The 26,748-nt window shown below is 42.5% G+C and overlaps 1 protein-coding gene across 1 annotated transcript in view; it reads right to left on the bottom strand.

Annotated features, from left to right (window-relative positions):
• The window catches only part of LOC140717297 (polymeric immunoglobulin receptor-like), a 42,993-nt gene extending 29,875 nt beyond the window's left edge, over window positions 1-13,118 (bottom strand). The window contains exons 1-2 of the mRNA XM_073030738.1: window positions 12,999-13,118; window positions 5,934-6,245 (exon numbers count right to left, since the gene is read on the bottom strand). Coding sequence (XP_072886839.1) covers window positions 5,934-6,245; window positions 12,999-13,095 — 409 coding nt within the window. The 5' untranslated portion in view covers window positions 13,096-13,118. The remainder of the gene's footprint in view (window positions 1-5,933; window positions 6,246-12,998) is intronic.
• Window positions 13,119-26,748: the final 13,630 nt, after the last annotated feature.

Raw genomic sequence — 26,748 nt, 5'->3', positions numbered from 1 at the left:
TTCTTGTTGAGAACAGGTTGTGATTTCTGGGAAAATGATCCCTGCTGTGGTTCAGCGAAAGACTCACCGCCTTCACATGGCAACCAGAGATAGAGAGTAAATTCTGCCCTTGTAATGATACCCAGATCTCAATGAAATTATTGGGGGATCATCCAGTGTGAGTTTTTGGGTGAAACTCAGAGGAAGAACCGGGTGAATACTTTATTTGGAGTACACTAGAGGCCGTCTAATAATAAACCCAGATTAGTGGAACAAATTCTTCAAGGTGGTTGCAGAAAGTTGCATGAATATTAGGTTTGCAATAGTAAATGATTTAACTTTTTAAATAAAGAGTGAATCTGCTTTAGTGCTAAGGAAATTGATGGGATTGTATTTATTAATTGCTTTCAGAAATGTTCCCTCAAGCAATATATAGAAGGCTCTGCTACAGAGAGGGAAAAGCCCAATGTATTCTTAGGAAATGGGCTTGACAAATTGGAGCATGGCCAATTTTGATGGTATTAGATAGAAACTTTCCGAACTTGATTGTAATAATTTGTTTGCGGACAAGGGGGCAACTGACAAATGGGAATTTTGTAAAAGTGAGATAATGCATATTCCCTTTGGAGGCTGGCAGGAATTAAGAATTCTTAATCATTTTCACATTATCAGCCAATGATTTGGATGATGGAATTGATTGCTTTGTGGTTGATTTACAGACGATTTAAAGATAGGTGAAAAGACAGGTAATTTTAAGTAGGCGGGCAGCCTGCACAAGGTTTTAGACAGATAAAGGCATAGACTATTTTCTAAATGAGGTGAAAATTCAAAAATGAGAGGTACAAAGGTACTTGGATTCCTTTTTCAGAATTCCTTAAAGGTTAACTTGTAGTTTGCGTCAATGGTATGGAAGGTAAATGTTATGTTAGTATTCATATTGAGAGGACAAGAATATAAAAACAGCGATGTAAAGCCGAGTCTTCATAAGGCCACTGGTCAGATCGCACAGAGTATTGTGAGCAGTTTTAGGCCTCTTATCGAAAAAAAGATGTGCTGGCATTGGAGAGGATCACAAGAATCATTCTGGGGATGAAAACATTAACATTTATGTTGCATTTGATTTCTCTGGGCTGATACTTGCTGATGTTTGGAAGAATGATGTGGGGGGATCTCACTGAAACCAAATGAATATTGAAAAAAACTCTGGAGTTCATTGCAACAGACACCTGTGGAAGCCAAGTCATGGGGTATATTTAAAATGGGGGTTTGCAAGTTCTTGGTTAGTCTGGATTGTCAAAGGTTACAGGGAGAAGACAGGAGAATGGGGTTGAGAGAGATAATAGATCAGTAATAATGGAATGGTGGAAGAAAAGGGATGAGTTTCCTTCTCACTCTTACACATGTTATTAAATTTCTTTCAATACTCTCAGAATTCCACAAGCTGAGTTGTTAGGGTGAAGCGCATTCATTCTGAGCTGAAGAAAATGTTCGTATTGGGGAGGGGTACGATGCCACGACCAACATTAGTACTGTGGACATGGGTAGAGCTACGATGGAGTTTCTGATGAAGGTTTATGAAAGGCTTGGGGGAAACTGTATGATTACAGAGTCAACAGGACTGAGTACTCATTCATCCAGAATATTCCAAAACAAATGGACATAAAGGAAAGGTGATAGTTTATTTGTTATTAATCAGGAAATTTGTCAGAGTGGTGTTGTGCTGTTAGGGTTGAGTCTGTGGGTTGCAACGTAGAATCAGATTGGGTTAAAATCACAAAGTGCATGGCTAAGGTAAGAGTTGTTTACACACTGCCAAAATGTCACTCTATACTAGTGCAGAGCATAAATGTGGAAATCACTAAGGCATGTTTGAAGGGAGCTGCAATTGTCACTGGAAAGTTCAGTGGGAATTGGAATTGTTTGATTATTGTCACATGTTCGAAGATCCAGTGGAAAACTTTTGTTTGAACTCCCTCCAGACAGATCATTATCTACATCAGTATGTCAAGGCAGTAAAGGGAAAACAGAATGCAGAATGTAATTTGCAGTTACAGAGAAATGCAAGGGATACGTGAGGTAGATTGGAAGATCTGAGGTTCAACTTTGAGTGTATGAAAGGTCTGCTCAGGATCTGTTCACAGTGGTACAGAAGGTGTCCTCGAGCCTGGTGGTACATGCTCTAAAACATTTGTTTCCCTCTCATAGACGGGAGGAGGGAGAAGAGCAAATTATCTGGGTGAAAGGGGTCCTTGATTTTTGATGGATGCATTCCTGAGCCATAGACAAGAGAGACCAAAGAAGGGAGACTGGTTTAGCTGATGGATTGAGTTATGTTTACAGCTCTTGTGGTCTTTGGAAGAGCAGTTGCTATAAAAATAGTGATTCCTCCAGTTAGGATGCCTTCTGTGGTGCATCTACAAAAATTGGCGTCGGTCATTGGGAGATGCCAAATTTTCTTTGGCTACTGATGAAGTTGCGGTGTCAATGTCCTTTCTTGGCTATAGCATCTATATGGCTGGGTCAGGACAAATTCTTAGTGATACTTACAGCTGTGACTTTGAAATTCTCAACCATCTCCAGCTCCTTCGTATTGATTACAAGCAAGAGTATCAAAGAGAAAAAAATTGTAGAGTACATGAGGAATTAATTTTCAGAGCAATATGTTATGGAGCTTACCCAGGATCTAGCTCATGTGAGCAAGTTTTTGCTGGGAAATACACTCAGTGGCCACTTTATTAGGTACTCTACGTATCATTATGTTAGATAATAAAAAACTTCAGTTCCCAATGGGCAATGCACGGAGTTCAACCCAGTGTCATACCTGAAGAGGGTGTAATGGCTAACCCAAGAAAGACGTCAGACGCTGAAAACATGGAGTGTCCATAAACAGCGAGGAGATGAGACATTTCTTGGGGATGGTGATTTTTCTGGCTACATTCACCCTTGACTGTCAGCTGTGTCAAACCACTTAAGTCACTCCTTGAGCACCAAAGTTATCTCATGAGCAAGAAGATTGTTTTCAAATGCTGAAAAGAGTCATCACTAAAGAGACAGGCTGAAGTTTTATGATCTGGAAAGGTTTACTAGGACCTCAGCTGATGCGTCCAGAAATGGCTTTGAAGCAGTACTACTGCAGCAGCATGATGACACATGTCAACCTGTGACCTGTGCCTCAAAGGTTTTAGCAAGCATGGAAGACAACTGTGTACAGATAGAGAAAGCATTTCTCAGCAAATATGCATGCATAGAGTTCCATCAGTATACCTATGGACAAGGTTTTGAAGTGGAGACAGACCATAAACCATTTGTCTCATTTCTGTCCAAACCACTGAACGACTGTCCCGTGAGGATACCGCACGTGTTGAGAAGGCTGCAGAAATATGATGTGAAGATGATCTACACTGTGGGAAAATCAAGGCTGCTGATGCACTGTCTTGTGCAACTTATGAGAAAGAACAGGTTGATGAAGAGGTTAATGCAGATATACAGGTCTTTGTTGAGACGATTGTCACCTCCCTTCCAATTTCTCTTAAAAGAACAGAGCAGATTAGGAAAACAGCAGGGTCAGGTGAAAAAATGAAAGAACTCAAAGATACGATATGGAAAGCATTGACAGCAGCTAAGAATGACTGTCCAATGGGTATTCAGGATTCTCGGGCATCCAGAGCTGAACTGTTAGTAGTGAAAGGTATGGTCTTCAAATGGAACAATTTTGTGATTCCAGTGTTGCTATGCAAGGAAATGCTCCAGAAGATGCACAAAGGGATTTGGTGAGGAAATATGTAAACGTAGAGCTTGTGAAGTGATGTACTGGCCAAGAATGAACTGAGACATTAACCAAACAATTGCTTCGTGTGAATTAGGCCTTACCTACGGACAAGAAATTAGCAAGCAGAACTGCTTCCACCAACACCTTGTACCAGACAGCTAGTACTTCAATGTTGGAGAGGGTTTGTTTGATTGTAATGGGAAGAATCACATTGTTGTAACAAACTAATTTTCCAATTACCCAGATATTGCAACACTGCAATCAACATCCAGCAAAGCAGTCATCACCTTCCTGAAAGCTGTGTTTGCAAGGCAGGGAGTTCCTTGTGATGTAGTGTCAGACAAGGGACGACAATTGGAGCTCTGAATTTCAGTTTTTTGCCAATGAATGAGGGTTTTGACATATATCATCAGTGAGAATCTAGCAGAGAGTTTAGTCAAGGTAGTGAAGGGCCTCATGAGGAAAGTGCAAGATGGATGAGAGGATTTCCACAAAAGTCTAGTGATTTACAGTGTGCCACTGCAGAATGGCCTTTCACCAGCCCGAGTGCTGATGGGTCGACAGACACGCACAAACCTTCCAGTGCATGAAATCCTGTTGACACCTAAATGAGTACACAAGGTCACACTGGCTAAAGTAAAAAGGATAGAAAAACAGAAAGAGTATCATGACAAGACTGCGAAAAGACTACCAGTCTCGAAGCCTGGAGATCATGTGAATTTGAGATCACGATTTTGTCACATGGTCCATGCAAAGAGGATGTAGATCCACATTCCTATCACATCCAGATGGAGCAAAACATCCCCGATGAGGATTCATGAATATGTACGGCCACAAGTTTAAACCCATAACTGTGACATGTCACCTGTCAGTACACCAAAGCGGTCAGCATATGTAAAAAATGAACTTATTGAGCAGAGTTCTCAGAAAAACACAAGTATTAACATAACAAATACAAGCCATACTCCTGTGGAAGTGAATAGCAGACCAAAAAGGACCATTAAACAATCTCAAGAGACTGAATGTAAGTTGAGGAATAGATAAGGGATTGTATCTGCTCATTACAATTTAAGTTGAAATGTTCAACAGTTGAGAATTTGAATAAAAAAGGGAAAAGTGACTGGCTACAGAATGTAGATATCTTTGTTGAAATGAATTATTCTTCCTTGCAGGTCTATGAGCACGTAGAATAATATTTGTTTTTCTTTCAAGAAGGAAGATGTGTTATGATGTGTGCATATTATGATTGGAGTTGATGATATTAGAGAGAAACTTTCCAGACTTGATTGGAGTAGCTTGCTTGCAGCAAGGGGGCAACTGACAAGTGGGAATTTTGTAAAAGTGAGATTATCCATATTCCCTTTGGAGTATTGTCAAGGCTGGCAGGAATAAAGATTTCTTAATCATTAGAGACCTGGTCAGAAAAAATAGAAGGATACATAGATCAACTGGGATCTGGCAGTAAAGGAGATGCAGGTGTATGCTTAAGAAGGAAATCGAGAGTGCAAGGAGGTGGCATGAGATAGCTTTAGCTCAGACACACTTACTCACAGAGCCAGCTGATCTCCATTGGGAGAGCTTCTGAATATACAGAATGGAGAGCTGGTGGTCCCTGGTGATTACTGTACATGCACTGAAACCCCTGCATGTATGTCTGATAGCCTAGGGTGCAGGGAGAGGGCAGAAGTGTTCAAAATGCAAAGTAAATTTATTATCAAAGTCCATTCAGTGGGCTTATTCAATAAATCTATAATAGAATAATAACCATGACAGAATCAGCCTTCTTATTTAGCCATTTTTTTCAGATTACCAGAAATCCCAACCATCCTTTTAGTGCTGTTGTAACGACCAGTTTGTAGAAAGGACAGGGAACTGGGTGGAGAGGGTGCAAGGGAGATTCACCGGGATGTTGCCTGGTAAGCATTATGTGGAAAGACTAGAGAGACTGGGTTGTTCTTTTTGGGGAGGTGAAGACTGAAGAGGGACTGACTGATATCTGCCAACCAAATGGGGAATAGATGGAATTGTTTGTGGTAAACTTCTGCTCACAGTGTATGTAACCAGGGAGTGAAGTTTAAGGTAAGGAATAAAAGATTTAGAGAGCATATAAAGAATATTTTTACTTCACCCAGAGGCGAGGGAGGAAATTCCCAGGCTGGGAGAGTGAAGAAAGATATTTACATACCTTCAAGAAACTCCAGTGAAATGGTAAAGTTTTCATTCGCCTTTTGTATCATACACTGGTACAGCCCTTCATCACTGTTCTTTAGATTGTCCATGGTTACTGAGAATATCCCTTGTGTTTTGTTATCAGTCATTGATACGCGTCCATTTTGTGGCTTCTCAGTCGAAACCAGATCCTTACAACCAACGTCCGGATCACGTCTACACCATTTCTTCACGTAGTCCTTGTATTTCTGATCATACTGACATTCCACAGTGACTGATTGTCCCACTGCTCCTCTGACCTGTTCAGGTCCAGTTATTGCAGTTGAGCCTGTGAACAGATTAATAATGAAAGGTCATTCAGACATCACCAGTACAAAGTGCAGTTAGTAATATAATCTCATCATTTCAGTTGTTCAGAAAATTCCATGATTTTGCAGAGATCATGTTCCACTTTAATATTTTATCCCTGATGTTGATCCTTATTTCACTGATATTGTTCCTGAAGTTACAGTGAAAGTGGAATTGCTCAGTTAGGCATTTCCAACTTGTGCGTGAGCTGTTTCTTCTGTTGGTGTGTTGGTTCAATCTGTGTAGATCGGAAGTAACATCTCCTCCTTGCTGACAATCAACCCTGGCTCTCCTCAGCGATGTGTGTTTAGCCCACTTCTCTACTCCCGGACAACCACGACTAGGGACAGCTCAAATGTCATCCAGAAATTTGCTAATGATACAGCCATTGTTGGCAGAATTTCAGATGGTGACGAGAGGGCATACAGGAGTAGGATATACCAGCTAGTTGAGTGGTGTCACAGTGCACTCAGCACACGTAAGACCAAAGGGCTGCTTGTGGACTTTCATAAAGGTAAGATGAGGGAACACAATCCTCGAACATTTCTAAAAACTGTACAATCTGACTGGCTGCATCAGCATCTAGTACGTGGGGGTGGGGATCTACTGCACAGGATCGAAGTAAGCTGCAGAAAGTTAGAAAATTAGTCAGTTCAATGATGGGCACTTGCCTCAGTATTATCCAAGATGTCTTCAAGGAGTGGTGCCTCAAAATCGGTGAACATCATTTAGAACCCCTATCCCCAGGAAATGTCCTCTTCTTGTTGTTACCATCGGGAGGGAGGTACAGAAGCATGAAAACACACACTCAACAATTCAGAAACAACTTCTGCCCATCTGCTCTCTGATTTCTGAATGGACATTGAGCTCATGAACAATACATTGCTTCTTCTTTTTCTATTTTTGCTCTACTTATGTAAGAAAACAATTTTTATATGTTATTTACTTTTACAACTCTCTGCAGTTTACTTTGATCCTGTTCAATAGCTCACCACCCCACTCCATACCAGATGGTGATACAGTCAGTATATATCGATACACAGTACCTACTGTAATTCAGTTTTTTCACTATACAATCATAATGGTTTTGTACAGCTGATGCAAAGTTAACAAATTTCACAAAATACGTAGGTGATACTAAACCTGATTCTGATTCTTGTTGAGAACAGGTTGTGATTTCTGGGAAAATGATCCTTGCCGTGTTTCAGTGAAAGAGTCACCAGTTTCTCAGGGGCAACCAGAGATGGAGAATAAATTCTGCCCTTGCAGTGATACCCAGGTCTCACTGAAATTATTGGGGGATCATCCAGTGTGGCTTTTTGGGTGAAACTCAGAGGAAGAACTGGCTGAATACTTTATTCGGATTCCACCAGAGGCCGTCTAATAATAAACCCAGATTAGAGGAACAAATTCTTCAAGGTGGTTGCAGAAAATTGCATGAATATTAAGTTTGTCATAGTAAATGATTTGACTTTCTAAATAAAGAGTGAATCTGCTTTAGTGCTAAGGAAATTGATGGGATTGTGTTTATTAATAGTTTTCAGGAAAGTTCCTGCAAGCAGTATATAGAAGGCTCTGCTACAGAGAGGGAAAGGCCCAATGTATTCTTGGGAAATGGGCTGGACAAATTGGAGCATGGCCAATTTTGATGATATTAGAGAGAAACTTGCTGAACTTGATTGGAGTAGTTTGTTTGCAGGCAAGATTGACAAGTGGGAATTTTGTAAAAGTGTGATAATCCTTTTTCCCTTTAGAGTATTGTCAAGGCCGGCAGGAATAAAGCATTCTTAATCATTAGAGACCTGGTCAGGAAAAAAGAAGGATCAACTGGGATCTGGCAGTGAAGGAGATGTAGTTTTATGCTGAAGAAGGAAATCGAGAGTGCAAGGAGGAGGCATGAGATAGCTTTGGCTCAGACACACTTACTCACAGAGCCAGCTTATCTCCGTTGGGAGAGCTTCTGAATATACAGAATGGAGAGCTGGTGGTCCCTGGTGATTACTGTACATGTACTGAAGCCCCTGCCCATATATCTGATAGCCTAGGGTGCAGCGAGAGAGCGAAAATGTTCAAAATGCAAAGTAAATTTATTATCAAAGTCCATTCTGTGGGCTTATTCAATAAATCTATAATAGAATAACAACCATGACAGAATCAGTGAAAGATCTCTTAGGTGTTCAACCTGTGTGCAAATACAAAATAAAGAAATTATAAGCAATAATTATCGAGAAGATGCGATGAAATGTCCTTGAAAGTGAGTCCATAGGTTGTGGGAGCGCTTTAATGATGGGAAAAGTGAAGTTATCCCCTCTGGTTCAGGAGCCCGATGGTTGAGGGGTATTAAGTGTTCATGAACCTGCTGGTGTATTGGGTCCTGTTGCTCCTGTACCTCCTTCCTGATGGCAGCAGTAAGAAGAGAGCATGTTCTGGGTGGTAAAGATCCTTGATGATGAATGCTGCTTTCCTGTGACAATATTTTGTATAGATGTGCCCAGTTGATCCAGTTAAAATTAAAATTGTACAAGGCATTGGTAAGGCCAAATTTGGAATATTGTGTACAGTTCTGGTCACCGAATTATAGGAAAGGTATCAATAAATTAGAGAGAGTGCAGAGATGATTTATTAGGATGTTACCTGGGTTTCAGCACTTAAGTTACAGAGAAAGGTTGAACAAGTTAGGTCTCTATTCATTGGAGCGTAGAAGGTTGAGGGGGGATTTGATCGAGGTATTTAAAATTTTGAGAGGGATAGAGTTGACGTGAATAGGCTGTTTCCATTGAGAGTAGGGGAGATTCAAACGAGAGGACATGATTTGAGAGTTAGGGGGCAAAAGTTTAAGGGAAACACGAGGGGGTATTTCTTTACTCAGAGAGTGATAGCTGTGTGGAATGAGCTTCCTGTAGAAGTAGTAGAGGCCAGTTCAGTTGTGTCATTTAAGGTAAAATTGGATAGGTATATGGACAGGAAAGGAGTGGAGGGTTATGGGCTGAGTGCGGGTAGGTGGGACTAGGTGAGATTAAGAGTTCGGCACGGACTAGGAGGGCTGGAATGGCCTGTTTCCGTGCTGTGATTGTTATATGGTTAAAGCCCTCACTACCACTGCTCACAATTTGCAGTGGCGGGGATGGCTTTACCCATGATGGACTGGGCCATATCCACTACTTTTTGTAGGATTTTCTGTTTAGGGCTACACCAGGCTGTGATGCAGCCAGTGAATATAGTTTTCAATAGACACCCATAAGACTGGCAATGTTTAAGATGTCATGCTGAAACATCCAGGCAAACGTAGAGGTTGAGAGTGCTGGCTATCCTCAGAGGGGCTGCTGGGTTCGAGTTGCACCTCTTGGAGGGACGCTAGGTTCGAGTCACTCCCCTCGGAAAGGCCACTAAGCATGCAGGTGTTCTCCCCTAGGATCTCAGAGATTTTATTGAAATTCTGAGACTTTTGGATTGGACTGGGGTTCAAGCTAACTGAAGTTCATATTGGCCCCCTTTAGCTCTATGTGTTTGTCTTGTGTTCTCACCTTTTCTTTCTTGTCGCTGATTGGCAGGCTCGGGGTTTGGGGTTTGATGTTCTTTTTGCTGGTTCTCTGTCTGAGCAAACTGTTAGGTTTTGTGTGAGGGGTGGTCTGTGGAGGTGGGTGGGTTGTGGTTTGGGGATTGTGAATTTTTGTTTTTTTTTCTTTTCCTTCAGAGGAGTTGATGTATTTTCTTTCAACTATATGGTTTTTCTGTACTTTATGACGAACAGGAAAGGATGAATCTCAGAGATGTGTTTTGCAAAAATATTTTGATAATAAAATGAACCTTTGAACCTTTGAATCTTTACAAAATTGAAAGGAAGTATGCACGCTGTCTTGCTTTCTTCGTAATTTCACTTTATGTGCTGGGCCTAAGACAGGTCCTCCAAAATAATAACATGGAGGAATTTAAAATCGCTGTCCCTCTCCATCTCTGATCCTCCGATGAGGACTGGCTCATGGACCTCTGGTTTCCTCCTCTAGAGATTTGACCATAAATTTGGCTTATCACCAAGAACATAAATTTGGCTTATCACCAAGAACAAGGTAATCTTCCTCATGGCACCAAAACAAAATCTTCCATGGAATTGCTTCACCCACTTGAAGACCTTCCACATTCCAACCACTACTATCAGAACCTCTGTTGACTGAGGATTTGCTTAAGGTCACCCGCATCCTAACTCCTCCCTACTGGGGTGAATGTCGTGACCACCCTCTCCTTAGTCGTACTAAAGCCCATGCCAGCTTCCCTGGGTGCCAACTCGTTATTCAGTCTGGTTCTGTGCGTTCAGCTTTATTCTCCGTATACATTTACATGTATTCGGAATGTACAGTGGGGTGTTGGTGAGACAGAAAAGAGAAAACCTCACCACTCAAAAATTATAATAATAATGCATTATATAAAAATAAATTGGTAGTTAAAATACAGATATGGAATAAAACATGCGTAAATAAATACCAGCACATACTTGCAATTTAAACAACATTATAAAAATGGTTTAAAGTGTTGACAATTAGTACAGAGACAGGGATGGGTGGGGGTATGATCCAGACTAGTTACCTGGGGGAAGAAACTTTTAAAATGGTGTAAAGTTTTTGTTTTAATAGGCCTATCGTGCCTTTCAGAAGGGAGCTTTAGGAAAAAGTAGTTTGCTGTTGGGTAGAGATTGCAATTAATTTTCCTGCCCATTTCTTCATCCTAGACACATACCAGTCCTTCAGTAATGGTGGGCTGCAGCAAAGGATATTTTCATCTAAGTGACAGTTCACTGTAGCTTCTGTTTATTGTGAGGAGATGCTACATAAACCAGGCAGAAATGGCTGATGTGGGGATGCTCTTGATGATAACAGTGTAGAATTGCACCAGCATATTATGAGGAAGGTGGAATTTCACCAACTGTCACAACAGAACATCCACTGCCGAGCCTTCTTGTTATTAAAGCACATATGGGTCTCCAACATGATCTCCTGTGAAATACTGATGACCAGGTACTTGAATGATGACACAGTGCCCACTGTGGAGTTGTTGGTGGTAAGAGTGTGGAGAGGAGACCCTTTACTCCTGAAGTTGATAAACACCTCCATGGTTTTGAGGGCATTCAGCTCCAAGTTGTTGAGATTGTATCGACTCTGGTGATTAGTCAGTGATTAAACAAACTTTATCAGTTTAATTGATGGATCACCGAATACACAGCCATTGGTGTATAGAGAAAGTAGTAGAGGGGATGGAACACAGAGCTGAGTGAGCATGATGTGGAGATGTGCTTGCCTCGTCTCATATACTGCCTTCTGTCAGTATGTCACACGTCCCCATTGAATTAAACTGTACAGCTGGTCATGAAAGCTGCTGTTTCAACCCCTACTGCCAGTGGAAAATCCACACCTTCATGTGACAGGATTGTTACTCCCTCTGGTTAGAAGTAGAAAACAAAAGGATTCAGTCCGATACTGAGACCCAGGCTGTGTGGGAGGAAAACCGGGAAACAGTGTCACAGAAGCTTGGAGCAGATTCCAAACCTCAAGCTCTGTCTATTACAGTTAAAGTAGCCACTCACCTGAAATAAACTGTCTTCCATGGATACTGGCAGCTCAGGAACATCTGGACACTGCACTTCATCCAGTCTCTGAAGCTTAACATCATTCAATTCTCTTTCCAGTCACTGGTAATGTGGGCAGTGGACAGCACACTCCCCATTGCGTAATGTCAGGAGCTGGTGTGGAGATGTGTGATCAGATCAGTCCAGGAACAATCACCAGTTATCATCAAGGAATTCAGAGACCTGATCTTCAGAGACTGGGTAAAGCCCACAGTGCAGACGTGCTCAAGCTACCAGGGCCTCTTGTGTTGCAATTTATTGTAGGCGAGCAGATGATTTTTAGCAGAAGGGAGATATTGGCACAAATCCTGCAAATATAAAACTAAAAAGAGCTTGTGGTGCTTCCTGATTGCAAAAGAACATCTATTTCCAAAGTTTGGGTTGCACACATTTTTATTTGAGTGTCCTATAATTCAACATTTTCCCATGCAGTGTGTAGGGAGTGTCTTAGAGACATAGAGTCATTGAACACTACCGTATGGAAACCAGCCTTTCAGTCTAAGCTGAGCTAATGATCTGCCCAGACCCATCAACCTTCACCCAGACCGTAGTCCTCCATGCCTGTCCCATCTATGTACTTATCTAAATTTCTCTTGAATATTGAAATCGAACCTGCATCCACCACTTCTGCTAGCAGTCTGCTGTGGCTTTTCCAAGCTGGCTGTGCCCCACCCAGCGCCTGTGGTGTATTCCAGGCCAAGCTCGGTGGCTGATGTTCTGGCCACTGAGTCAGAGCATTGCCGGTTCCTCTCACACTCCAGAAGCCTGAGCGCTGACGGAGTGTACTACTGAGGGAGCTTGGCACTGTTAGAGGACCCTCCCTGATCAGGATGAGAATTATCCCTGCAACCAAGGGCAAGAGGCAGGATAGAGGGCTGTTATCTCTTTGTTATTCAGGAGAAATTGCTGTGTACACATCGGCTACACACAACATCACAACAGACTCTGAAGTTACTGCAGGATCCTGCAGACTGAATGTTTTACCATCAGCTTAACCACCGAGCGAGGGAACGGTATCAGAAGTTCCTGATTTTCATCAGTTGCTTTGACAAAAACACTTCAGGCTACTTGTTAATAATTTGACTGATCAGATTATTTTATAAAATAATGATTTACCTGATGTGAAGCCAACAGAGATGAGAAACAGCAGAACAATAGATTCCACAATCCTGGGCCGTTTCTGGTGGGTGAATTCACCCTGCAGCAGCTCCATATTTCAGCAGTATCAACCTGATCACGTCCCTGTACTGTGTCTGAGTTGGTCACTTCCTTATTCAGATATCTCAAAGAGAACAGTTCCTCTTTTGAAATGAAACACGTCAGCTGCGGTGTACGGACAGTTTGCTGACTCACTTCCTGACTCCCCCAAAGTCAATGCCTATTAAATCTCTGCTCTTTCATCCTCTCGTTCCTCAATCCCAACTGCATTCACCCAACCTACAAATCTCGGTTTTATATACCCCTGTAAAATCTTCCTTATTCACCTACCGTCCAGTAAAAGAAGTCCCAACCTGCTCAACTTCTCTCTGTAAATCTTTTTAACTTAATGTCATCTTTCCTGTAGCAGGATTATCAAAACTTAACACAATATTGCAAATGTGTCCTTGCCAATATCTTGTAGAACCGCAACATAACATCCCAAATTCTATACTCGCTCCCTGACCGGGTTGGGGGGGGTGGTGTGAAGGGCAGTGTACCTAAAGCCTTTTTCACCTCACAATCTATTTGTGATGTTAATCTCAAGAAACCAAGCTCATGTACTGCTCAGTCTCTCAGTTCTACAACTCTACTCAGGGCCTCACCGTTCACTGTAATGTCCGACCCTTATTCCCTTCCCAGATGAAGGTCTGCTGCATTGTTGCGCCTTTCAGCCTGATCACTGCGTGATTTGTCAAGTCCATTAGGAAATTCATCCAACAGTGCATCTTGCAGAAAAGAGGAGAAAGTCCATGTTCTTGGGCAAAAAAAGAACAATCCCTTTAGGCAATGGAAAGAAGGCAGGCTGTGTTGTCGTCATCTCATTAATGTGTATGAGCTTGCTGTTCATAAACTTGCTTTGCTGCTAATGTTCTGATCCTAAATCAGTTATGCAAGGAAGTGACTGCAGTATCAGGAATCTGTAAAGCTGTGAACGGTTTATCTTTTCTTTAACACCCAGTGAAGTGAGCAACATTGAGGTTTAGACTTGAATCCACTAAGCTGATTAAGAATTCTTAAAGTTACATGTTATTAATCGCAAAAGACATTAAAAAGTTATTTATCTGATGAAATGTCAACAGCAGTAAGAACCTAAAGAGCAATTGTTCCTGTAGTTCTCTGTCTTTACTGGCGGGTGGATTCACCCTGTGCCAAACCACTGTTCCAGCTGTGTTGAATGAGTTGGGTGTCTGAGTTCTGTTTGAGTTAGTTACTTCCTTTTTCAGGCAGTAGTCAAAGAAAGCAGTTCCTCTCTCATTTTTAACCCAAATGTGCTGAGTGAAATTGATTCCCTGTCACTCCCAGCTGAGCCAGCATGGACAATGAACAAATTAGGAGTGTTACAACAAGCTCCTCTCACCAAGACCCATGCACTTCCGAGAATGGAGAATGGTTCAGACGTGTAATTGCAAGATTTTCTACTCAGTTTAATGTAGTTGTGTATGGTGGGGGTGGGGGGGCGGTGCGGGTGGGATAGTGATGTGGGAGCAGTAGTGTGGCAGATAAGAAACTGGAAGAAAAAATAGGCAGATTCTGTATGATTTCCTTAAGGGGAAATCTTGCTAGACTAATCTGTCTGAATTACTTGAGAAAGTAACAGGTGAATCAGTGGCTGCTGTTACTTCAGAAGGCCGCCCATAAGGCTGCTAAACAAGATAAGGGTCCATGGATTGATGCACCATCAATAACTCTCTCTGAGACGTAAAGGCGAGATATCGGCTTTTATTGACTGGAAGAAAGAACAAGCAGTGGTTGACCACCATACTACATCCTGGAGACTGAGAGGCCGGGCTCAGACCTCAATGGCCTTTATACCGGGGTCTGTGGGAGGAGCCACAGGAGCAGTCAGCAGGGGTCTGTGGGAGGAGCCACAGGAGCAGTCAGCGGGGGTCTGTGGGAGGAGCCACAGGAGCAGTCAGCAGGGGTCAGTGGGAGGAGCCACAGGAGCAGTCAGCAGGGGCGTGTCCAGACAGGTATATGTAGTTCACCACATGGATATTACAGGAAAGAAACATTTGACATCTGAACCCACGCTCAAGATCTCTCTGTCAATCCATGCACAATTTCTTCTGCATCAGTTAGGAAATATGATGCAAAAGCTATGGGGCATTTACTTAATGTGACAAGACTACACATCCACCATAAGGCCAGGTATTGCAAGCAGGTTTCACTGATAATGTGGTTCATAATGTGTGAGCAGAGTCTAACTTCACCATTTCCTTTGCCTTTTCGATAGCCACCTCACACTGCCTTGTCCGTTGCCATTTCTTCCCAATCTGTAGTAATGACTTCAAAGGAGCAGTGCAGTCAGGTTTGGCAGGAGCATGTCATAGTAATTGAGAATTCCTGAAAAGGATCACAGCTCTGACAGGTCCTTTGGCCTTGGGCATCCAGCACTGCTCGAATTTTCTTTGTACCCTTGTGTAATCATTGTGCATAAATACTGTGACCACAGTAAGTAATGTTTGATTAAATAAATCACACTTGCCATATAGTGCTTTAAGCCCATAGTCTTCTAAGCTGTTTAACACTTTTTTGGAATTTTAAAGATGTTCCGTGTTATCCTTGGTAACGATAATGTCACCCAGGTAACACTGTGTGCCTTTAGACCTTGCAGCAACAGGTCCATAACTTTCTTGCAGAGTGCAGGTGGAGATGCTACTTTAAAAACAAGTCCATGATCACAATAAAGACCTTTGGGAGTGTTTATGGTGAGGAACACTTTGGACTCTTCTACCATCTCCTTCTGTAGGGTACCACAGCTAAGTCCACACTGCCAAAGTGTTTCCCCCGGAAAGGTTTGCAAAGATATCCTCCATCCTGGGCAAAAGGTATTGGTCTACTTTCAATACTGGGTTGATGGTGACCTTAAAATCACCACAGATCCTGAGAGACTTATCCTTCTTGGCTACTGGGACCACTGGTAATGCCCATGGGCTCCACTCAACCATGGAAAAATTCCTTCAGCCTCCATGCAATCTAGCTCACTGGCTTTTTTTAATCACAGAATTTAATAAACCAAATGGACTTTGTAAAATCAGGGTGTGGCATGTTAATTTAATAATATTGTACCCTTGATGTGTTTGAGTATTCCAATGCCATCCCTGACTACTGCTATGGCATTATCTGGTATCTTTCTTAATTTGTTTTCAGTTGACTATATTGCCGGGATGTGGCGTGCTAATGGTTAATGAAACTCCAATCAAGTTTTATTTGTCTCAGCCAATCAGGGCCCACAATGCTCTAAAAACTTCTTCTATTCAGCCAATAAGCTGAAGTGGACTCCCTTTCACAGGCAAGAGAGAATCTTCAGAAACTGGAAATCCAGGCAACACAGACAAAACGCTGGAGGAATTCAATAGGCCAGGCAACATCTACGGAAACACGTACAGTCGACGTTTTGAGCCGAAACCCTTCGGCAGTACAGGACTCCACTTCAGCGGGTGGGTAGTCGTCTTGGGTTCATTTTAAGACTTCCTTGTCACTACTGCTATGTTTTGTAACTGCAGGAAATAATCAAAGTGAAACACATAAGCTGGAGATATGAGTCTACTAGTTCCCACTCTGTCTCCTGGAAAAGTACAATTCCCTTTTCTCAGTTCCTTCGTCTCCACTGCATCTGTTCCCAGGATGCTGCTTTCCTTTCCAGGACATCAGAGATGTCCCCCTTCTTCAAAGAAAGGTGGTTCCCTTCCTCCACCATTGACACTGCCCTCACCGGCATCTTCTCTGTTTCCCAGACATCCACGCCCATCCCATCTTCCTGCTGCCTTTAACAGTATTAGAGTTCCTCTTGTCCATAGCCCATGGAACACATTATCTCCACGTGGAACACATTATTCTCTCCAACTCTGTCATCTCCGAAGGGATCCTACAACTAAACCCATTGTTACCTACCTGACACTTTGTGCATTCTCCAGGAATCACTCCTTCCATGATTCCCTTGTCCACTCTCCCTCCCAGCTCTTACCCTTGCAAGTGGTCAAAGGCTACACCTGCCCATTTGGCTCCATTCAGGGCCCCAAGGTGACCTTCCAGGTGAGACAACGTTTCACCTGTCAATCTGTTGTGATGTCCATTGTACCTGGTGCTCCCGTTGTGGCTCCCCTCTACATTGGGTAGACCTGTTGTAAACTAGGGCATGATTTGTCGAGCAGCTCTGCTCCATCTGCCAAAGCAGGAACTGCTGCTCCTGGTGGCTGAGTCTTAAATTCCGATTCTAATTCCTGTTCCACGTGATGAGTCCACACTCAGGGAGGAGGAGCAACACGCGATATTCTGTTTGGGTAGCCTCCAACTTGATGGCATGAATATCGATTTCTCCTTCAAGTGAAGAAATCCCTTACCCTTCCCTCTTCTTCTATTCCCCACTCTGACCTTTTATCTCTTGTCACCTGCTGATCACCCCCCTTAGGGGCCCTTCCTCCTTCTCTTTCTCCTATGGTCCAATCTCCTCTCCAATCAGATTCCTTCCTCTCCAGCCCTTTACCTTCCCCACCCAGCTCGCTTCCCCGATCGCTTCTAGAGATCCTCCCTCTCCACACACCTTTTTATTCTATCATTTCCCCCTTGCTTTCCAGTCTTGATGCAGTGTCTCGACCTGAAACATTGACTAATTGCTCATTTACATAGATGCTGTCTGACCTGCTAACTAGTGCAAATAGAGTGGACGAAAATAGTGAGGTTGTGATCATGGATTGATTGTACCCTCAGATATCTGATAGCAGTGGGTTAAGCACGTATTCTTGTGGTGTACCAGTGTTGATTGTGAACAAAGAGGCGATGATACTTTTGATATCATTGTGTGCAGTTCTGGTCTCCGAATTACTGGAAGGATATTACTAAGGTTGAAAGAGTGCAGGGAAGGTTTACAAGAATTTGCTGGGAGTTGAGAAACTGGGTTACAGAGAAAGGGTGAATAGGTTAGGACTTTATTCCCGGGAGCATAGAAGAATGAGGGGAGATTTAATAGAGGTATACAAAATTATGATGGGTATAGATAGAGTGAATGCAAGCAGGCTTTTTCCACTGAGGCTAGGGGGTAGAAAAAAAGGGCATGGGTTAAGGGTGAAGGGGGAAAAGTTTAATGGAAAATTAGGGGGCTTCTTCACGCAGAGAGTGGTGGGAGTGTGGAATGAGCTGCCAGATGAAGTGGTAAATGGAGGCTCACTTTTAACACTTAAGAAAAACTTATACAGGTACATGGATGAGAGGTGTATGGTGGTATATGGTCAGTGGGACTAGGCAGAAAAATGGTTCGGCACAGCCAAGAAGGGCCAAAAGGCCTGTTTCTGTGCTGTAATGTTCTATGACAGGGGTGGGCAAACTTTTTGACTTGTGGGCCACAAAGGGTTCTAAAATTTGACAGGGGGGCCGGACCAGGAGCAGATGGACGGAGTGTTTTGGTAATATACCTCATAAGAGAAAATAAAATATCATGGGATATGTAGAAAACATGTGCTTTAATTTCAATTGAAAATGAACAAATGCATTACAACAAAATATCTGTTTTTGAAGTCCCATGGTATTTAGCTATTTATTGAAATGACTTTTAAAACGCTGAAAATTAAATGAATAAAATACAGCTTTTTTTAATAGTAACAGTTATTATTTTAAAGCACTGAAAATTCTGTTATCCTTCAAGATATTATCATCATCACTCTCCTCCTGACTGTCTTTATTTCAAAAACGGTAGGAGATGCAGGTCTACTTGTCCTGCTCCTTCTTATTCAATTGTCCCCTGTGCCAAAACTCAACAATGACCAGCACAAGGACAGAACAGTGACAGCGCGCCAGTATGCGGAGCGCGTTATTTGATCTGGAGCGCATTTTTTATTTTGAGAATGTACGTGCACCTGCGCACTACTCATGTCCAGCACTTAACAGAAATGACATATAACATGTAAGGCTTATTGAAAAAAATATTTTCAAATGCATTTTTTACATAACACAACGAAGAAACTTGTTTTTAATTTCAGTGGGAACAGTGTTGTTGGTCTCCCTTTTTAGCCAGCGCATCAAAGTCTGGATTTAGTTTTGTTGTGGCGATTCTCAGGATAGATCTGAGGTGTTGGTCAGTTAACTTGGATCTGTGGCTGGCTTTGTTGATGTTCATGACGCTGAACGCCTGTTCACACAAATAGGTCGAGCCGAACAACGCCAGCATCGTCTGTGCCCTCCTCTGGAGGTTTGGAAACACCTCTTTACCAAGTGAAGCATAAAAGTCATTCAGTTTAAGAGAGTTGAACTTCTCTTTTAAGACGGGGTCAGACTGAAGGTCGATCAGTTCCCGCTGTAGCTCCTCTGGTGCTGTTTCAGGATCTTGTGACAGGGGACAGGCCACCGACTGAAGTGACTTGTCAATTTTTTCAAAATCAGAAAAGCGACGGCAGAATTCTCTGTGCAGCACATCCAGTGACTCGCTGTATTTTTTCACATTTGCGCCAGCCTCTTCCAGCGTGGCTAGTGTGGGAAAATGAGTGAATAACTTATTCAAAATGTGGAATAATACGCTGCACCTCAACAAAGGTCAATGTATATAGAGTGCGTCATCTATTGGGAAGACCTTTTAACCTACGAAGATTAATCTAACCCTTCCCCCTATCTAGCCCTCCATTTTCCTAGCATCCATATTAAGAGTTTCTTAAAAGCCCCTAATGTATCTGCCTCTACAAGCATCCCTGGCAGGCACTCCATGCACTCACCATTCTCTGTACAAAGAAGTTACCTGTGACATTCACTGAACACACACAAAATGCTGGAGGAACTCAGCAGACGAGGCAGCATCTATGGAAAAAAGAGATCAACTTTTTGGGCTAAGACCCTAGTTGTGTTTCTAATTTGGAAGGACATCACACTGGTACTTGGAGAGGACATTCCTGATGGATCATCCAGTGAGGCAGTGTGGATGGAATTCAGAAATATGAAGGAAGTGATCACTTTGAAGGGATGTTATCACAGCCTCAATAGTCAGCAGGAATTACCGGAGCAAATATGTTGGCGATCACAGATAGCTGTAAGAGCACAAACAATTTTAACTTTCCTGATATTGACTGGGACTGCCACGCTGCTAAGGACTAGCATGGGGCAGAATTTTCTAGGAAATCAGTAGCACAAGAGATGCTTTTACTGGAATACACACCAAATGATGGAAGAACCGTGCAGGTCAGGCAGCATCAAGGAAATTAATAAGCAGTCAATGTTTCAGTCTGAAACTCTTCATCAGGTCTTGGCCTGAAACGTTCACTATTTCTTCATTTTCATAGATGCTGCCTGAACCGCTGAGCTCCCCCAGCATTTTGTGTGCATAGTCCAGGAACGTTTTCTCAAGAGATACGTAGATAGCCCCACTGGAGAGGGGGCAAAATTTGACCAACACCAATGCCAATTCCAATTCCAATGACCAACACCAATTCAGGGCCAGCGTATTCCAGTTAGAGTGAAGGGCAACACTGGCAGGATTAGGTGGACAAGGGGCATTGAGGCTCTGATTCAAAAAAAAATTGAGTCATATTTAAATTATAGAGATTTGTGGAGGTGGGGGACATTGTAGAGTGCTGTGTTCAGATCTCATGGTCAGTCATTTTTGGGATGTCTGCCTGTGAGTGGGCAATGAGGTGAAGGCAGGTGAGTCTTGCCTCTTTGTTGATGCTTTAGGCTCACTGGTACTTCTTCCATTAATGGAATTAATTGCTGTTGACTTCACTGGTCACTCCGTGTCAGGAATTGTCACTGTCCTGGTAATTCCCAGCCACAACAGGCCTGTTAAATGGGAACCCTGCATCAGCATCATGTGTGATCGATCAATTTCCATTCATGTACATGGAGTTCCCTACAATATTGTGCTGTTGGCAACAGCAACAGACTCCCTAAGGTGTTGACTCTGTTTACTTGAACATAGTAATAGTGCACTACAGCACAAAAGCAGGCCAGTCGGCCCATTTAACTCATTCTGAACTATTAAACTGCCTAGATCCCCTCTCAACATTTACCTATCCAAATATCTCAGAAAAGCTGAAAACAAACCAACATCATTCACTTCCGCTGGCAGCTTGTTCCACTCTCTAACCAGCCTCTGTGTGAAGGACTTCCCCCCATCTTTCCCTTAAACATTTCACCTTACACCCTTAATCCTGACTTTTTGATCTTGTCTCACCCAACCTCAGTGGAAAGAGCCTGCTTGTATTTACACATCATTTTGTATACCTCAATCAAATCTCCACTTAGTCTCAAATGGTTCAGGGAATAATGTCCTAACCTGTTCAACATTTCCTGATAACTCTGGTTGTTAAGTCCCAGCAACATCCTTGTCAATTTTCTCTGCTCTCTTGTAATCTTATTAAAGGTCCAAAGTACATTTATTATCAACGTATGTATGCCGTACACAACCCTGAAATTCATCTTCCCCACAGACTATCATGGAACAAATCTAAAGAACCAACCCTTTGAAAAAAAAATCAAAGCTCCCTCCCTCATGCGCCTAAAAGTCACGCAAACACCAACAAATAAGACGAGCAAAAGCACGGAATATAAATACAGAAATTCACGAGGCATATTTCTGTACAATTTAGCTCAGTGTTCCATTATCTGCAGCCCACCCTGATTCAAAAATGTCCCGAAAGCAGTAACAAAAAACCACGACCAGAACTAGAACATATCATAAACCAGAGAGTTCAAACCTACAGTTTCTCCTGTATTGATATATTTCCTAGAGTTAGATGACTAGACCATCTCTGATCTTTATTGTTCTTTTTCCGGTGGCATATCTTCATCAGTCCAGGCTCTGAGTTTTGGATTCAAACCCAAAGTCTCTCAGTCCCTGTTGACGATGCTCATTTAATCCCAGCTCATTGACTGAGCGCTGAGTCATGTGTACTTGTAACAAGTCATGTGATTCAGTGGCAAATTCTGACGACACTGCTATGAAGCACCTCGGAACTTGTCTACCATATTCCAGGTGCCACGGAAATGCAAGTTGCTGTTGCATTATTACAAAGGATTGGACGATAACGTTTACAATGTTCGGTCACCTTTATTGAATCTGGATTATTTTGACCATTGTTGTGTGCATAGAACTTTCTATAGGCTTTCATTTGGTAAAAAGCAAAACATTTCACATCACTGAGAGCAACTTGTGAGTTCAGGTCAAAATACTTTAGGTGCCTTCAGTGAAGCTCAGGTCTGGAAACCGTGCTGATTTGTATTTGTCGTAGGTTCTGCTTTGCATGGACTTTCTCATCTGCTTGTCTAGAAAGGCAGAAAGTCACTAATTAAGAGGTGAGATTTTGCAATGTGGTTGATGATATTTCTCATTAAGAAACACTGTTGCTGGTCTCCAGGTGGAGTGTCATCAATGGATGGATTTATGTGGTGGTGGATGTGGATGCTGTGTTGGTAGTCTGGTGTGCGAGTCTGTTACACTGTGGGGCTGCCTTGGGGCTGTGGTGTGTGGAGTGTGGACGTTGGATGATGTACAGGCTGGTGGAGCCCAAAGGGAGAAGACTGTGAGCTGTTTGCTGCAGGATTTGTGAATGATGTGGCACAAAGCTATTTGGGGAGTGGGAGCTGTCTAGTAACATGTCAGAAGGGTACAGTAAAATTAGATTGGAGATAAACGGAGGTGTGGTGTCAGGGTATGCATGTGATGAGATTTGTACGTCTCCAAACGGTGACTACCCTCTCTAGCCCTGAAAAGCTAAACATGAGTGTGCAGTGCCAATTCATCAGAAGGATTGAGTTTGAGAATCTGGCTCAAGGACTGAAGGCCCTGAGGTGGCCTGGCCTGATTGTCTATGTGTGTGGGGTGGGGTGGTGAGTTAGTGTATGGAAGGGATGGGAAAGGGATTAGTTTTGCTGTTGTTGTCTTGTTTTTTTGTTGTTATTCCAGTTGTTGCTTATGTTGTTCTGCAGAGAAATATGTAATGTTGTTTAGTCACCAGAATGTGTGCTGACACTTGTGAGCATCCTTGTGTGTTGCTGGTTTTTAATGGAAATGATGCATTTCACTGTAGGTTACAACGTACATGTGAATCTGAATTCAATTATAGTTATTAGCCTTAATTTCAATATCATTCTTCTAATATGTGTCTATATACATTTTGTTCAGTTATATATCCATTTGTGTGTCCCCACTGATGTTTCACTCCAAGGATAATGGTTAGTAGACACAATCAGAAGAGTTGCATGCCAATATCTTTATTTTGTCAGAAGGTCAAAGAGATTCAGCATTCCAAGGAGTTCTCTCACAAGCTTCTAAATATGTACTTTTGAAAGTATCTTGACATGTTACATCGTGGTCTGGTAATTCAGATGTACAGAAAAATAAGTAGCTGAAGAGGGTACTGGACTCTGTCTATTACATCATGGGAACATCCTTCCCCACCACTGGGCTTATCTACAGGAGGCGGAGCCTTGTGAAGGCATCAACCATCATGCAAGATCCATCATTTGACTGTGCATTTGACACTGCTACCATCAGACAGGAGGTACAGAAGCCTGAAGTTTGAACCCTAATCCTTATCTCAGTATTTATTTATTTAAAGATACAATGGAACAGGCTCCTCTGGCCCAATGAGTCATGCCGCCCAGCAACCCACCTCTTTAACCCCAGGCTTATCACAGGGCAACTTACAATGACTAATTAACCTGTGAACTGGTGTGTCTTTGGACTGTGGGAGGAAATCACAGCAGCTAAGGAAACCCACATACACACGTGAAGAACCTACAAATTTCCTTAATGAGGATACTGGAATTGAATTCTGAACTCTGCCACCCCGAGCTGTACAGCATCACGCTAACTACTACAATAACGTGGCACCCTGTGATCAGAATCAGAATCCAGTTTAACAACACTGGCATTTATCATAAAATTTGATGTTTTTGTGGCAGCAGTACATTGCAATACATAATAATAAAACACTGGATTACAGTAAGTAAATATATGTAAAATAGTGACACTAGTGCAAAAAAAAGTAGTAAAGTGTGTTTCTGGGTTCAATTTCGATTCAGAAATCAGATGGCAGAGGGGACGGATTGTTCCTGTATTGGTGAGTGTGTGCCTTCAGGATCCTGTAGAAGTGGTCATGCATTGGGTGATGGGGGCCCTTAATGATTGATGCGGCCTTTTTGAGGCATTGCCGTATTGCAACTATATAATCACTTTGATGTCTTTACAATACAATCAATTGTTTTGTCTAATTGTGTTTGTTCTTTTATAATTTTATGTAATTCATGTTTTTACTGTCAATGTTGTGCACCTGATACTCTGTGTCTGTGTTGCTGCTGCATGTCTGTTCTTCATTGAACTTGTGCACGCACGTATCTATGCAAATGACAATAACTCAACTTTGAGACAATGTGCAGGTTATAATCTCTTCTGTGTGAAGCCGTTATCTCAGGGAATTCACAGCAACTCTTCAGCTTCTGCCTTTGATTGCGTTTAATGTGAACACGGAAGTGAAGAGATTGGAAACAAATTACCTTTGAAAAGCTGTCATGCAACTTGTAGAAACGGTGGAAAGAACCAGAACTCCAAAGAGTATCCAACGGGTCAGAGCCCAAACGTAGTGAATTTTCCGCTCAGTGTTCCTGATGGACCAAGAAAATATAATTATTGCTCACAGAGTAATCAATGAGTGAAACAGTGTAGGGAACAGTTGAAAATGTTAGAGTTTATTCACTGCTGCATTGAGAAATGAAGCGAGGCCTGAAAGAGGTATATAAAATTCTGAGGGGTTTAGACAGGGTAAATGCTAACAAGCTATTTTCCACAGAAGTTGGGTGAGATTAGAACTTGACGTCATGGGTTATGTGTGGACAGTGAAATGCTTAAGGGGTATATGAGGGTGAACTTCTTCAATCAGAGATTGGTGAGGGTGTAGAATTTGCAGTCAGCTGAAGTGGAGGATATAGAATTGTTCTAGTTGATGGAGTCAGAGGGATGAATTGGAGGGTTGTTTTTCAGGACTGAGCCCTGTACCACAGGAACTGGTGCTCTGTACCCACTTGTTTGTCATCCACATTAACCATTTGGATGAGCGAGCAGTTGGCAGGACTGATATGGTTTCTGGGCAGATGACTCTAAAATTGGTGTTTAGTGGACAACAAAGAAGTTTTCTTTGATTATAACAAGATCTTTATCGATTTGGAGAGTGGGGCAAAGGGTAGCAGATAGAATTTAGTTAGGATTATTGTGAAGTGTTACATTTTGGGAAGGTAAGCCAAGGCAGGACTTACACAGTAAATGGCAGGTCCCTGGAGAATGTTGTGAAAAAGAGATTCCTGATGGGAATGAAACAGTCCGTCAGCAGGGTGGGTGCGATCCTTCATGATATTTCTCACCTTTCCTAACGCTTTTCAGGTACGTACAGTATAAACTGAAAGGTACCGGTAAAAGGCCAGGAATATTATGAAAAATCACAGCCATCCTGCACATCTCTTTGTCTCACTCCCATTAGGGAAGAGACGATACAATATCCACACCAGGATCACTGGACTCAAAACCAGTTACTTCTCCCAAGACAACGGACTGATCAACACCTTCATGTTCCTTCCCAATCCCACCAATCCTCATTCTCTCTCCCTTTGATCACCTTTCCCTTTTCCCTCTGCCCATCACTCAATCACACACTTTTCCACCTGGGTTTCTTTTCCTTTGGCCGTACCCTTTCTATTCCTTTCCTCCCTTTCTTGTTCTCTCTGGCTATCATACTTTCATCAAGTTCCACTTATCACCCTCCAGCCACTGAATTCATCTTCACCTCCCCCCACGTGACTCCACCTGACTTTTTTTTTTGGTCCTTTTCTCTTCTTTCTGATCACCCAGCAGCCTCTTGTGTCTGAACTCTCCTCTCCCCCACCCTTACCTGCCCATTAACCCCACATCACCTACCAGCCCCTCCCACTTTTCTCCTTCTCACCTATTTACACTGATGGTCTGCTCTTTACCCTCCTCACCCCGATGCAGGGGTTTGGCTACGTGACATATTGAGTTCCTCCAGGGGTTTGATATTTTTTCATCCAGATTCCAGCATCTGCAGTCTTTTGTGCTCCCCTCTCACTATTTATGTTGATCACCCCCACAAGAAATCTTCCATATTTTAATAAGATCACCTTGCATCCTTCTGAAACTAGACTGGCACACTCATTAGAGTATGCATCAAGGTCTAGTGTTGCAAATGCTGAACTTTTAACTTTGTTGGACAATCCCTCCAGGAACATCCTAGAGGTCCTTCTCTGAACTGCCTTCATGAAATCTTTTGTTAAATAGGAAGACCGGAATTATTTACGATACTCTAAATGAGGTCTCACTAGCAACCAGAAGACTTCCCTGACTCCAACCCTGGTGAAGTAAGGGCCAACAGTCCATTGGCCATGGTCCACACGTCCCTCACCACTGATCTCCCACCTGGTACTTATCCCGCAAGCGTAAGTGCTACATCAACGGATACTGCCCAACCTGCTGAGTTCCTCCAGCTTGTTTATACGTGTTGATTTGACCACAGCATCCGCAGTGCATTTTGTGTTTACAGTCCATTAGTCTTCCCTACCTGATTCACTATGTGCTGGCTTTCTGTGCACAAGGATTTCCAAAGCTTTTAACACCGCAACTTTCTGCAGTTTCTTCTCTACTCAAATAATTTTAATGTTCTTTTGCTCATTCTTCCAAAGT

This window comes from Hemitrygon akajei, chromosome 27 (assembly GCF_048418815.1).
Source record: "Hemitrygon akajei chromosome 27, sHemAka1.3, whole genome shotgun sequence".
Lineage (NCBI taxonomy): Eukaryota > Metazoa > Chordata > Chondrichthyes > Myliobatiformes > Dasyatidae > Hemitrygon > Hemitrygon akajei.
This window is presented reverse-complemented; position numbering and strand designations above follow the sequence as displayed.